The 13,378-nt window shown below is 39.5% G+C and overlaps 3 protein-coding genes across 7 annotated transcripts in view; 2 read left to right on the forward strand and 1 right to left on the reverse strand.

The window, feature by feature from the left end:
• The window catches only part of LOC132863895 (NACHT, LRR and PYD domains-containing protein 3-like), a 373,784-nt gene that overhangs the window by 209,438 nt on the left and 150,968 nt on the right, over window positions 1-13,378 (reverse strand). The gene's annotated exons all lie outside the window — the stretch shown is intronic.
• Window positions 1-13,378, forward strand: part of LOC132863894 (NACHT, LRR and PYD domains-containing protein 12-like) — a 164,975-nt gene that overhangs the window by 57,903 nt on the left and 93,694 nt on the right. The gene's annotated exons all lie outside the window — the stretch shown is intronic.
• LOC132863896 (NLR family CARD domain-containing protein 3-like) lies at window positions 3,848-9,626 on the forward strand. Its single transcript, XM_060896969.1, has 7 exons — window positions 3,848-3,999; window positions 4,153-4,274; window positions 4,718-4,834; window positions 5,268-5,316; window positions 5,521-5,725; window positions 6,001-7,768; window positions 9,428-9,626. The coding sequence occupies exons 2-7, from the start codon at window positions 4,222-4,224 to the stop codon at window positions 9,516-9,518; spliced, it is 2,283 nt and encodes a 760-aa protein (XP_060752952.1). The 5' UTR covers window positions 3,848-3,999; window positions 4,153-4,221; the 3' UTR covers window positions 9,519-9,626.

Genomic DNA, 13,378 nt, shown 5'->3' on the forward strand with positions numbered 1-13,378 from the left:
AAGAGCGCTGTATTATGTTTTATATGGAGCGTGATTAACTAAGAACACTTGAAGGGTAGGTGGACCTGATTAAATGCCCTATAAGTGCAGAGAGAAGGCAGGTGTCCCTAATAAACAGTCAACTCAGGGTGTACTTTTTTGCTACCCATCCTTTACATCAACCAAAAAAAAGTGACGCACCATTATAGTTGAACCATGGAAAAAAGGTGCAAAATTTGCTTTTCTATTTATCGTTTTTTTTTTCTGTTTTTGTCCTTCAGTAAATGTTATATTTATACCATCATATACTTTTGCACGTTTGATGTCTTCTGCAGAGGGTTCTGCTGCTTTAAGCAGTCAGTTTCTGCAGCACCACCCTAGTTAGATGTACGATTCCCAACAGGATATCATGGAGCCATCTGTGTGCAACACAAAGTCGTTTTCTATAACACGAGGGCATGTGCAGAACTCAGGCTCCAGCGAGCTCCTGTGCTTGTTTAGGGTGCAGAGGAAGCTCTGGTGGTCTGGTTGGTGGTTCAGCTGGGTGGTTGGGTGGTGGTTAGGTTGGTAGCTCTGGTGCTGATTGTGGTTGTGATGGTTCTGGAGGTTTTGGTGGGTGTTGTCCTGTCGCAAAGCTCTACTGCCCTTCATTCGAGGATCTGTCCAGTTCAAAACCACCCCGCTCCTCTCGATCTTTTTCGGAGAGGATGGCACCATTGATGTCGTGGCAGGGTTCAAGCTTGGTGTCAGGACTGGCCCTGTCTGCAGCATTGGTGTTGATGTGAAGCTCGTGTGGTGGAGGTGGCGGTGCTAGACAAAGAAAAATAGAATGTTAATTCCAACTACATCCAGGTATTTATCACATGAACTTGTCTAAACTTATCTAATGCCGTGAATGTTAACTTTATTACATTAAGCTACGTTCTGTATCTACTGCAGCAGTTCGAGTTTTAGGTCTCGAGTAAATAAAAAAATTAAAATGAAAAATTGTCGCCTGGTTCTAGAGATTATAGATAATTGTCTGATTATTGTTAGCCAAATTTAACCAATTAGCTGCAAAAAAAAAACAAAAGAAGACAATATAAATAGATAAATTCACAATATATCTGGATGGATTGTGGGCATCATCAGAACTTTTTGAACATTGATGCAGGGCTTTGTAAACTATTTTCTTTGTTGACTAATTATTAGGTTTCAATAATACTTTCATTTAATTATTACATTTTCATCTGTCTAAATTTGGACTTTTGAGTTATATGACAAAGGGATCATTAGGTTGTGACTCCATGCATTCCAGTGTATATAGACAACAAGGTGAAAAGCTTTAAACAACAATGAAACCCAGTGCAGAATGCTGAGAGAAGAAGAACGGACGAGTAAAGAGGTGATGGTAGAAACAGGGTAAGGAGGAAGTGAGAGCAAGAAAGGGGACGAGGAACGAAAGGTTACAATACAAAAAGTCAAATGTTATTTTAGCTAGACGTCTGAAGACTGCAGCACAGCATCGGCATGCACTGCCGGGTTGGATTAGAGCACTGCCGTGTTTGGTGTTGGAACATTTATGATGTTAGTGAAGTATGATGAAGTATGATGACATCAGATGTAAAAAGTTTCAAATTAAAGCTTGCTTATGAAACATCTAAACTCTCAGAATTCAAGAAATTCACAATTGCTGTGTGAATGTCAACGATAGACAGCTACATGTTCGATATATACAAATCATTTCAGTTTCTAAACAGATAACACAATGCTATTACACCAGTCAGAAGGACAGCTTTAAAGAAAAAGAAAAAAAAACTTTATAACTCACAGAGAACGTTGAGGGTGGTGAAGGCTCTTTCGATGCCCAAAGGAAAAGTCGTCGCCTTGCACTTATAGTCGCCAACATCTGAGAATCTTAAATCATTCAGTATGATGGTGGAATCGTGGATGGAAGGCTTGCGGTAGACCATACGGTGTTCATACTCAGGCTGGATTGAGATGCCTAAATCGGGGTTGTAGACAGCCACAGTGACCCAGCCAGACGGCAGGCACCTCTCCCATGAGGACTGTGTCAGACTCTGGCCGACATCCAGTTGAATCCTGCAGCTCAGAACCGCACTCATCCCCAGCTCACCATATATCTTGGGGGGCACCAGCACCTGAAATCCAGACACACCTAAGGCAGAGACATTAACCAACGATTAGATATTATTCACCTATTATTTATAATCATTTGGCTGTGACTTATTTATAATCATTTTGGCTGTTACAAGCCAGTGACTTCTGTGCCGGTCCCAAACCCGGAAAAAAGTGAGGCTTGTGTCAGGAAGGGATTCCAAATTTAAATATGCAAATCGCAAATAGGAATTCCAAACCAGATTGTTCAAAGCCCAAGTTAACAACGACCGCAACGGGCGCTGATGACCTACAGGGTGCCGGCGGAAATTGGGCCACTGTTGGTCGAGGAAGAAGAAGGGGAGAAGGTTCGTAGACAGAGAGAGAAGAGGAAAGGCAGGAGTATAGGTCTGACAATAGAGACTCTTGCTGTCAGTACAATGACAGGGAAAGGTAGAGAGCTGGTGGACATGATGGAAAGAAGGAAGGTAGATATACTGTGTGTGCAGGAGACCAGGGGGAAGGGGAGCAGAGTACGTAGTATTGGAGGGGGATACAAACTGTTTTATTATCGTGTGGATAGGAAGAGAAATGGGGTACGAAAACAACGAAAAAAGTGTCTTGTTGACGAATTTTAAGGTTCATGTGGGAGAGCTCAGTTGGACACGTCTACATCCCTTCAAGGCCCAACCGGAAGTCCCCAAATAGGGTTTTCATTAAAATTAGGGTTCGGGATTTAGGGTTCAAGGTCGGTCTAAATTAGGGTTCCGACCTCAGACAACACCTAAGGTTATGTTTAGGGCTAAAAGTTAGGGCTAGGGCTCAAAAAGTTTGGGTTATGAGCGCACTTTAAATCTCTGGTTATGTTTAGGGTTGAGAATTAGGTTTAGGGTTCTAAACATTAGGGTACGGGTTTAGGGTTTAGGGTTAGGGTTAGGGTTAGGGTTAGGCAGGGGCGGTTTTAATGATGTTCAGTTATTCATTTCTAATTCTGTTTTCAGAGCTCTAAAGTGTCACACATTAACGTGACAGTCCCTCATGTTGGTCTTTTGTCACGCTCCCACCACACATCTTATTTCTCACGCAGAAAAACGGACTATTTATCATATATTTAATAAGCTGCAGCACCCAAAATGTATCAGTCCGCACCGCTGTCTCTATGGAACCGAGCAGGAACCAAGCGCGTCTCCCCTGGAGCTCTTAGTCGAGCCTGACACTTATCAGCCAATCAAAACAAGAGGCTACACAACAGCCAATCAGAAAATAGCACTATTGTATCTGGGTAAGATTTAAAGCAACAACCAAAAAAAAACATTCATTAGAGAGAGTATATTTCGATGGTCGGTTTGAACAAAACCTCAACACGAAACAGCTTGTCTCTGGACGGGACATTGTCCTCAATCATGTCCCTAAAAATGTCTGGGCTTGTGCTGAACTGTTTTATATGGGAGCAACATTACACATGATAAAGGAGTCCAAAAAGGCAACAAACACTTACAATAAACACCACCAGTCATAATCTCTCTCTCTCTCTCTCTCTCTCTCTCTCTCTCACACACACACACACAAACACACACACACACACAAACACACACACACACGCACACACAAATTAATAAATGGAAATTAAACAAATACTTTGGTTAAATTGCGGGCAGTGATCCTTACCAAACACCACAACTCCCCCATTATTATTATTATTATTATTATTATTATTATTATTATTTGTGTGTGTGTGTGTGTGTTTGCTGGGGGGGTGAAAACTTCAAAACTTGAGAGCCCTGCATATGTGGGTGGGACTGTGTGTGTGTGTGTGTGTCACTGACCTTCGCCCCTCTGCAGTATAAACTGTAATTAAAGTGAAAGTCAGCAGCTCCATTTTGTGTGGAGTGAAAACTAAAAGATTTCAGGAGTAAAAACACAGTGAGTATCTAAAGCTCTAATATATAAACACACTGAAGTGACACTAGATGCAGAAGAGTTTTGTGGGTTTGTACTGAAGCTTTAATGTACACAGGTTGTTTTATAACTTGATAGTGTGACTATTTCCTGTAAGTGAACTCTGTGCTGATTCAGGGTTTAATTTAACACACCGATGTTGGAGTGAAGTAAACGTGTGTCCTGCTGTAATCTGGAGAAGGAGACATGACCTCCAACATGAGTGTGTCTGGAAAACAGGACTTAAAGAAAGACGAGAGGTGACTTACTTTTACATTCACCAGCAATAAATACACACCGTCTCATGGGAACACATCTGTATCTCTAAACACTCACTAGTTAACACAGGAACTCAACTTTGCTTTAAGATGTTTAATAGCAGTGAATATATCACTGATCTGATCTAGGAACAGTTTAGACAAATCATTCACTGAGAGAAGAGTAAAAAGGACTGTAATGTGGAGCATAAGAGCAGCATAGCTTTGTGTCAGTGAACTCTACAGGCTTTAAGACCCAGCTGAGTCTGTTAGCTGTGATTGGGACTCCTGATATCAGTGTAATTCCTGACTTATGAGGCCTGTCTCCTGTTTGAATAAGTGTACAGACTGGATCTGAATTAAAAAGATGGAATTATTGGTGTTTAATGATGAACACATTGTTTAACAGTCCTGAGTATTAATTATTGCTGATATTTCTGTTCTAGAATGATGGAGGGAAAGAGATCAGACTCACCAGAACCCAGCTGTGTGTCCATGAAGAGTGACTGGTCAATGGAACTTCCAGTTACCTTCAAAGACAGAGCCAGTTCTACTGATGTGAGGTCAGTATAGTGAGGTGTTTTACAGCAGTGTTCCACCTGATCAAACTCACTCGTCTCATTATGAAGCCCTTCATGAGCTTTATCAGGTGTTGAAGCAGTAAAACACTAAACTGTGCAGTGCTGCAGCTCTCGGACTGGCAGTGAGGAAAAGTGCTTTAAGAGTTCAGTTCAGTCTGCAGTCCCTGAGCTGGAGGGTCTGTGGTGCTACAGAAGAACATTTACACCTGGGACATTAATGACAATATAAAGATTTTATTCTTTTATTCAAACATTTGTTTCTAAACATGTTGGTGTCAGTTAGGAAATCCTGAAATCAGTGTATTGTGTTAAGAGGATAGTGTTAAATATCTGTGTCTGTATTTATTAGTGTGTGATTTGTGCAGCTATGAATACATATAGTCCATATTACATGATGGGTTTTGTTTGTTCACAGACCACAAAAATCAAACATCAGCACAAATCAGCTGGACTCTATATTCAAGGTGTGTGTGTTGTTTTTAAAGTGTGTAATGTGTGTGTTGTGATCCCTTGTCATGTCTTGATGTGCAGCAGCATTAAGGGTAATCAGTTGTATGAGTTTTAAATGTGATAATAAAAATAGACTTTTCTTCTTTTGATAAAATAAAAGCCTCTCTCACTGTGTAACATGATAATATTTAGATCTGTTCCTGTGTGTTTCTAACCAGGAGCTGGAACACAAAGTCATCACTCTGATAAAGAATGAGCTGAAGAGGTTTAGGAAGCTCCTGAGTCCAGATTACCCAGCATGCACTGAGAGGGAGGTGGAGGATGAGGAGGATCTGCACAGTGTCAGAGAGGGAGCGCTGAAGATCACACTGCACGTCCTGAAGAACATGAACCACACAGATCTCGCTAACACACTGCACAACAGTAAGAGCTCTGAGTCATGACTTTATTCCATCAGCTTCACTTTAGAGAGAGGAAATAGTTTTAGATATGAACACTTTTAGTTTTAAATGTAATTTTAGTATCATGTAAATCTGCTGCTTTTCTGTTCTGTTTGTGGTCCAGCTTGTGGTTACTCTGTACAATGGTTCTGTTCCTTCAGTAATATTTAGTACATCAATCAGGAATGAACAGAAGTGTTTGAAGGAATTTCCATCAAAATTATTAATTACTAAACTAGTTATTACTTTGTTTATTAGAACTCGACTCTGTGTATCAGCCAAAGTTGAAGTCCAAGCTGAGAGAGAAGTTTAAAAGAATTAATGAAGGAATCTCACAGCATGGAAGCTCAGCACTTCTGAATGAGATCTACACTGAGCTCTACATCACAGAGGGTTGGAGTGGAGACGTCAATAATGAACATGAGGTGAGACAGATTGAGGCAGCGTCCAGGAGACCAGCAACACAGGAGAAACCCATCAAATGTAATGAGATCTTTAAAGACAAGTCCATCAGAACTGTGCTGACTAAAGGAGTTGCTGGAATTGGAAAAACAGTCTCTGTGCAGAAGTTCATTCTGGACTGGGCTGAAGGAGAAGTAAATCAGGACGTCTTCTTCATGTTTCCACTTCCCTTTAGAGAGCTGAATCTGATGAAGCAGCAAAATCTCAGTCTGATGAAACTTCTTCATCACTTTTTCCCAGAAATAAGAAAACTAGAATCAATAGACTGTGACTCCTACAAAGTGGTGTTGATCTTTGATGGTCTGGATGAGTGTCGACTTCCTCTAAATTTCCAGAAGAATGAGATATTGTGTGATGTGACAGAGTCAGCCTCAGTGGATGTGCTGCTGACAAACCTCATCAAGGGGAATCTGCTTCCCTCTGCTCTCCTCTGGATAACCACAAGACCAGGAGCAGCCAATCAGATCCCTCCTGAGTGTGTAGACCAGGTAACAGAGGTACGAGGCTTTAGTGATCCTCAGAAAGAGGAGTACTTCAGGAAGAGGATCAGTGATCAGAGCCTGGCCAATAACATCATCACACACCTGAAGTCTTCAAGAAGCCTCTACATCATGTGCCACATCCCAGTCTTCTGCTGGATCTCAGCCACTGTTCTAGAGAGAATGTTGGGTGAAGCAGAGGGTGGAGAGATCCCCAAGACTCTGACTCAAATGTTCACACACTTCCTGATCTTTCAGATCAAACACAAGGACCAAAAGTACCATCAGAAATGTGACCCTGATCCTCAGCAGACCAGAGAGAGTATCATGGCACTGGGAAAACTGGCTTTCCACCAGCTGGAGAAAGGAAACCTGATCTTCTATGAGGAAGACCTGAGAGAGAGTGGCATTGATGTCAGAGTAGTGTCAGTGTACTCAGGAGTGTGTACCCAGATCTTCAGAGAGGAGTTTGGGCTTCACCTGGGGAAGGTGTTCAGCTTCGTACATCTGAGTGTTCAGGAGTTTCTGGCTGCTTTATACACATTTCTCTCCTTCAGCAGAAATGTAACAGAACATCAAACCTCTGATCTGTCTGATCTTTTCAGGAAGTCAAACCTGTCTGATCTCCTCAGGAGTGCAGTGGACAAGGCCTTACAGAGTGAGAATGGACACCTGGACCTGTTCCTCCGCTTCCTTCTGGGTCTCTCACTGGAGACCAATCAAACACTTTTACGAGACTTAATGCCACAGACAGGAAGCAGATCTCACAGCAAACAGGAAACAGTGGAGTACATCAAGGAGAAGATCAGGGAGAATCCATCTCCAGAGAAATCCATCAATCTGTTCCACTGTCTGAATGAACTGAATGATCATTCTCTAGTGCAGGAAGTACAAACTTACCTGAACAGAGGAGGTCTCTATCGTCTCAGTAGAACCAGACTCTCTCCTGCTCAGTGGTCAGCTCTGGTGTTTGTGTTACTGACCTCAGAACAGGAGCTGGATGTGTTTAATTTGAGTAAATATGATCCATCACATGAATGTCTTCTGAGGCTGCTGCCAGTGGTCAAAGCCTCCAGAGAAGCTGTGTGAGTATTTTTATTTATAACTGTATTACTGCATGGTTTATTATTTTAATGTAACACTGAACTGCACTGTTTGGATTAATGTTAGTTAATAGTTCCTCTAATCATCTTTAAACAAACCTCTGGTACTTTTACAGAAGATTGTTTCACTTTTTACACTAACATGTTATATCTGAACTGAGGGCTGGGCCACATGGACAAAATCTTATAACATCATATGAGTCATTTTATAGCTTTTATATATGAATCATGAAAAATTAAGTGTTCTCTAAAATTTATGTAAAATATCTCTACAAAATAACTGCATGCATTTAAGAACTAAAGACATTTCTGAACTAAACACCAGTGAAAGACTTTTTCTTTTCTGTTTATTTTGAAAGTGACATTTAACAAAACTCTCACAGATGAGAAAAACATCAGACTGACAAAATGGGATCAATATGGATAGAAAATATAAAAAGTAAATATTAAAACACTCTAATGTCCTTCAAGTATCTCTTTATGTTGAAGTTCCTCATCTTTTGTTGTGTGTGACACAGTGTTGTGGGGAGATTCACTCTGTCATGGCTTTTTTACTCAATTGTTCTTTCTAATAAAAATAAAACATAAATGCTTTTTAAAAATTTAACCCAATACGAAGGAAAAACAAAAGTCTCCTTCAGTCTGCACTACTGCTAAACTTTACCAAGGACTGAGCTCGTGGTAAATAAAACATCAATCATCATTTTGGACCTCGACACATTGGACAGACGAAGTGGGAAAATGTTCAGCTTTATCTTCTTATTATGTTAGAAACAAGCTAGGCAGCTAACTCAGATGTGTGATGAAGATTTTCTTTCTCTAACACTGAACTGTTTGTAGAGGATGGAGTTTAAATGTGACTTTTTATATGAAGACTTTTATTTTGATGGGGTTCTTTTTTCTTTGCTTATCAAGTGTACAAGCAGGTAAAAAGAGAGAGGATGAATAATGTGTCACAGGTGAGTGTAGTGTCTTGACCGCTGTTATTAAAAAGTCCTGTTTTGTTCTACTTGGAGCTCGACAAAGACACCAAACTGTTAATGACCGATCACATTCTTGTTCTTGGGTCGTGATTGTTGTTAATCTGTTGTGGTTGAATTATAGACACAGTTTTTTGTCTGGTTCACTGCATCAGAAGATGGTGGATGTGGTAAAAACAGACGGTGAACACAAAGACGGTTGCACGTGACGGTCGGTCAGGTTTATCACCGTTACTGTTGAAGAGACGTCAGGTTTTGTGGATTTTGGAGATTTTAAGCTGTGGACTGTGTTTGTATTTATAAGCAGCTGTAGTGAATCTATATTTTTGTTGTACAACGTTGTAACAGACTGGTTTTGTTCTCTGTTCATCATTATGTACTGATAAAATATTACACATTGGTACACTACATTCTACCATGTCACTTACAGCCACCTGAAGCCCACCTACACAAATCCTTTAGTGTAACACACAGTAGTGTTGTGTTAGATTTTTACCTACAAGGTGGGTTAGATTTCCTGCTATGTGTATAGTCAGTGTTTTAGATTTAACAAACGAATGTCTGTATGTTGATCCATCTAAAGCTAATACTTGTGTATATACAGTGTCACTCATTTAAAGGTAAGAAGTTTGACTTTGTTTATTTCTGATGCTGTGTGCAGTCGTGCTGATGTGACGTCACTCTGTAAACAGGGAAGGAGCTCAGATTTGAGAAGAAAACCCCACGTTCACTTCTCAGTTGTGGAGGCATGAAAGACATGATCCCATTTACTCTGTGGAGAAAGAAGGGTTCACTAAGTTGTGTTGAAATAGTAACAGTGACATCTGTAGTAAACAGTACAATGTTCTTTCTAATATCCTTTATTTGCATTGTTTATGATAGATGAGAGATTTTTACACATCTATATTTTATAAAAAATACAAATCATGATCAAGAATCGTTTATAAGGTTAAAAAATCTAACTTTCTCTTTAGTTTAGATGTGTTTGGACGTATGTGAACACACCACCTGTACTCAGGTCCACACCAAACACCTGTAAAATCAGAGGTCTGGAGGTGACAGATTTGTACCTGTACGAGCACAGAGAACAACACACACCAACTGTTTTAGTGTCTCTGTGAAATCCAACATATAACTGAGTGTAAAGTACGACTAGTATTGTCATGTTTTTGTTTTTTTTTGTTTTTTTTTTGGCCCAGCCACCACCCCCCCGACTTCGGAGGACAACTTTATTTTTATTCATATGAAGATTTAACAAACATAAAAAAATTAAAAGAAAAAGGGATTTCAGGGGGGTACACACCAGCTAGGTACGCATATACAGACAGACAGACAGGCAGACATGGACAGACATAAACAGACAGATAGACAAAGACAGACAGATAGATAGAGACAGAAAAACAGAGAGACAGACAAACAAACAGACAGAGACAGACATAGACAAACAGACAGACAGGCGAGAATTTATGGTTTTCCACCAGGCTGCCAGAGTTGTTGAAATTGTAATATTATTATAGAAATCTAGTTTTTGGATTGACTGTGGTAAAAAGGGAAGGTCGATTGAATTGAATTGAATTGCTCAAGATCAAGCCATGAGTTGGAATATGTATGTTGTTGAGTCCATTTATATAAGTGCTGTAGTTGGTTTGCCAGGTAATAGTGCAAGAAATTTGGTGCTTCAAGTCCGCCTAACTGTTTTGAGTTTTGGAGTGTTGTAAGTGCTATCCTCGGTTTTTTATCTTTCCAGTAGAATTGAGTGGTGAGAGAGTCTAGTTTTTTGAACCAATAGTCTGTCGGAGTAGTCGGAATCATTGAGAATAGGTAATTAATCTGTGGGAGAGTCTTCATTTTAACTGTTGCGATACGGCCTATGAGTGTAAGTGGGAGCTTGTTCCATCGTTTATAATCATCTTCTATACTCTTGAGAAGTGGGGCATAATTGAGATTGTATAGTTCTGACATCTTAGGGGAGAGTGAAATACCTAAGTACTTGATGTTGCCTATGTTAAAGGGGAAGGAGAGATCATGAATTGCAGAGTCCACACCGTCTCCTGATAGCGGAAGTATAGTTGATTTGTTCCAATTAATTGTATAATGAGAGAATTCATTAATGACGTTGAATGTTTCGCGGAGTGATTGGGATGGAGTTTGTAAATATAATAATAAATCATCTGCATAAAGACTAATTTTGTGTTGAGATTTGTTGACTTGAATTCCTTTAATTTTTTGGTTTTGGCGTATTGCTACAGCAAGTGGTTCTATGAATATGGCAAAAAGGGATGGAGAGAGTGGACAACCTTGTCTAGTTCCTTGGTGCAAGGTGAAACTTGGTGAAGTGATCCCATTTGTGACAACTGTTGCCTTTGGGGAAGTGTATAGGGTTGTAATCCATTGGATGAATGAGTTTCCAAAACCAAATTTACGGAGGGTGGTGAATAAGAATGTCCAATTGACCTTGTCGAATGATTTTTCTGCGTCTAATGATGCAATTATGGTTTCCTGTGGCTGTCTTTGTGCGATATTGATAAGGTTGAAGAGTCTGCGAACATTATCTGTTGCGTTTCTGTTCTTGATGAAGCCTGTCTGGTCTGGATGAATTAGTGACTGTTTCAATCCTGGTTGCTAGAGTCTTTGTGATAATTTTCAGGTCAGTATTGATTAATGATAGTGGGCGATAACTAGAGGGATGTGTTGGGTCCTTGTTTGGTTTCAGGAAGACAGTGATAAGTGCTGTGTTCATATGTGTGGGAATGGTAGATGTACTTTGAATTTCTGTGAGTAATCTATTAAAAGTTGGTGCTAAAATATCCCAAAAGTGTTTGTAAAATTCTGCCGATAGTCTGTTGGGTCCAGGTGATTTGTTGTTTGGCATGTTTTCTAATGCTTTGCTGAGTTCTTCAACGGTGATGGGTTGTTCTAAAAAGTTTGATTCTTCTGTGGTTAATGAGGGAAGGTCCAGAGTGTTAAGAAAGGATTCAATTTCTGATTGTAAAGGTTGAGTGCCGGGAGAATACAAACAGCTGTAGAACTGGCAAAAGGTGTTATTAATTTCTTGAGGGTCCTGTGTAGTTTTACCAGAAGAGTCCAAAATGGATGTGATAAGTGACTTGTCTTTTTTATATTGTAGCATATTTGCCAGATATTTACCTGCTTTATTACTGAGGTGAAATTTATCATATTTGAGTTGTTGTATACAGAACTGTGTTTTTTTGTTTATGATACTATCCAATTGGGTCCTTAGTTGCTTTATTTCGGTTTGTGCTTCTTCAGATGCGGCGGTAGACTGTTGATTACTTAGCTGTTTAATTTTCTGCTCAAGAGTGTTTTCCAATTGTTGATGCTGTTTATTCTTGTACGATGAATATGATATAATTATGCCTCTCATGACTGCTTTGCCTGATTCCCAAAGTGTTGATGGTGAGATTTCTGAAGAGTCATTGATTTCCAGAAAGGATGCCCACTCTCTTTTTATAAGGGTGTTAAAGTTGGGGTCTTCTAGGAGAGAAGCGTCTTCAAGTGTTGAAGCGCCATCTTGTGAAAGTTTTCTTCTGTACTGGGATGTTTAATGTTAAAGATACAGGGGCATGGTCGCTGATAATAATTGAATGGATAGTATTTTCTGATATCTGTTGAATTAGTGAGTTGCTATAACAAGAAAGAAATCTATTCTAGAGGAAGAACGATGTGCTGAAGAAACATGAGAATATTCTCTTAGTAGTGGGTTCCTTGCTCTCCAGCTATCGCTAAGGCCATAGTCCATTATGTATTGTTTAATTACTTCTGATGAGTGACCAGTTCGTGTGTTGCTGTGGTTGTGTGTATGGTCAAGTGATGGGTTGAGAACAGTATTGAAATCTCCAGCTACTATGAGATTTGTGGTGTTATACAGCAAAGAAAAAAGGTTATGAAAGAAAAGTGGGTCATCACTGTTTGGCGTATATGCGTATATGCGTATATGTTTGCCAGTGTGAAAGTTAAGTGATTAATAGATATATTGATGATAATGAATCTTCCTTCTGGGTCTGAGATTGAAGAATTGAGAGTGAAGCTGATGTTTTTATTTATCAAGATGGAAACGCCTCTTTGTTTACTGTTAAATGTAGATGAAAATATTTTGTCGAATTGTTTGAAATGGATGTGTTGTAGTTCTTTATCTGTTAAATGTGTTTCTTGTAAAAAGCAAATATCTGCCTTTAATTTAACAAGGTGGTTGATTACTTTAATTCTCTTAGAAGTAGTATGAAAGCCACGTACATTCCATGTTATTAGGTTAAGTGTTTGCATGGCTGAAAGTAGGTAGTGTGTAGAATGTGTTATTTGTACCTAAAGTAGGTAGCCATGATATATACTGTAGAAGGGGTGGAAGGTTTCCCCAGCTGGGATAGACAAACGCAATACATGGATGGACACGATAGATATATAAATACTACACTGAACATAGATAGACAAGACATATATACAAATACCACACACAAATAGAAATTCTGACCATGTCAGAGGCAGATAGAGGGAGTAAAGATTAACAAAAAAAGAAATAAAAAATACATAGAGATAATGACACAATGCATGTGATGCTTGAGGCAGATATAACATTGTAGCAATAAATGAAAAA

The sequence above is a fragment of the Tachysurus vachellii genome, chromosome 21, assembly GCF_030014155.1.
Source record: "Tachysurus vachellii isolate PV-2020 chromosome 21, HZAU_Pvac_v1, whole genome shotgun sequence".
Taxonomy (NCBI): Eukaryota; Metazoa; Chordata; class Actinopteri; order Siluriformes; family Bagridae; genus Tachysurus; species Tachysurus vachellii.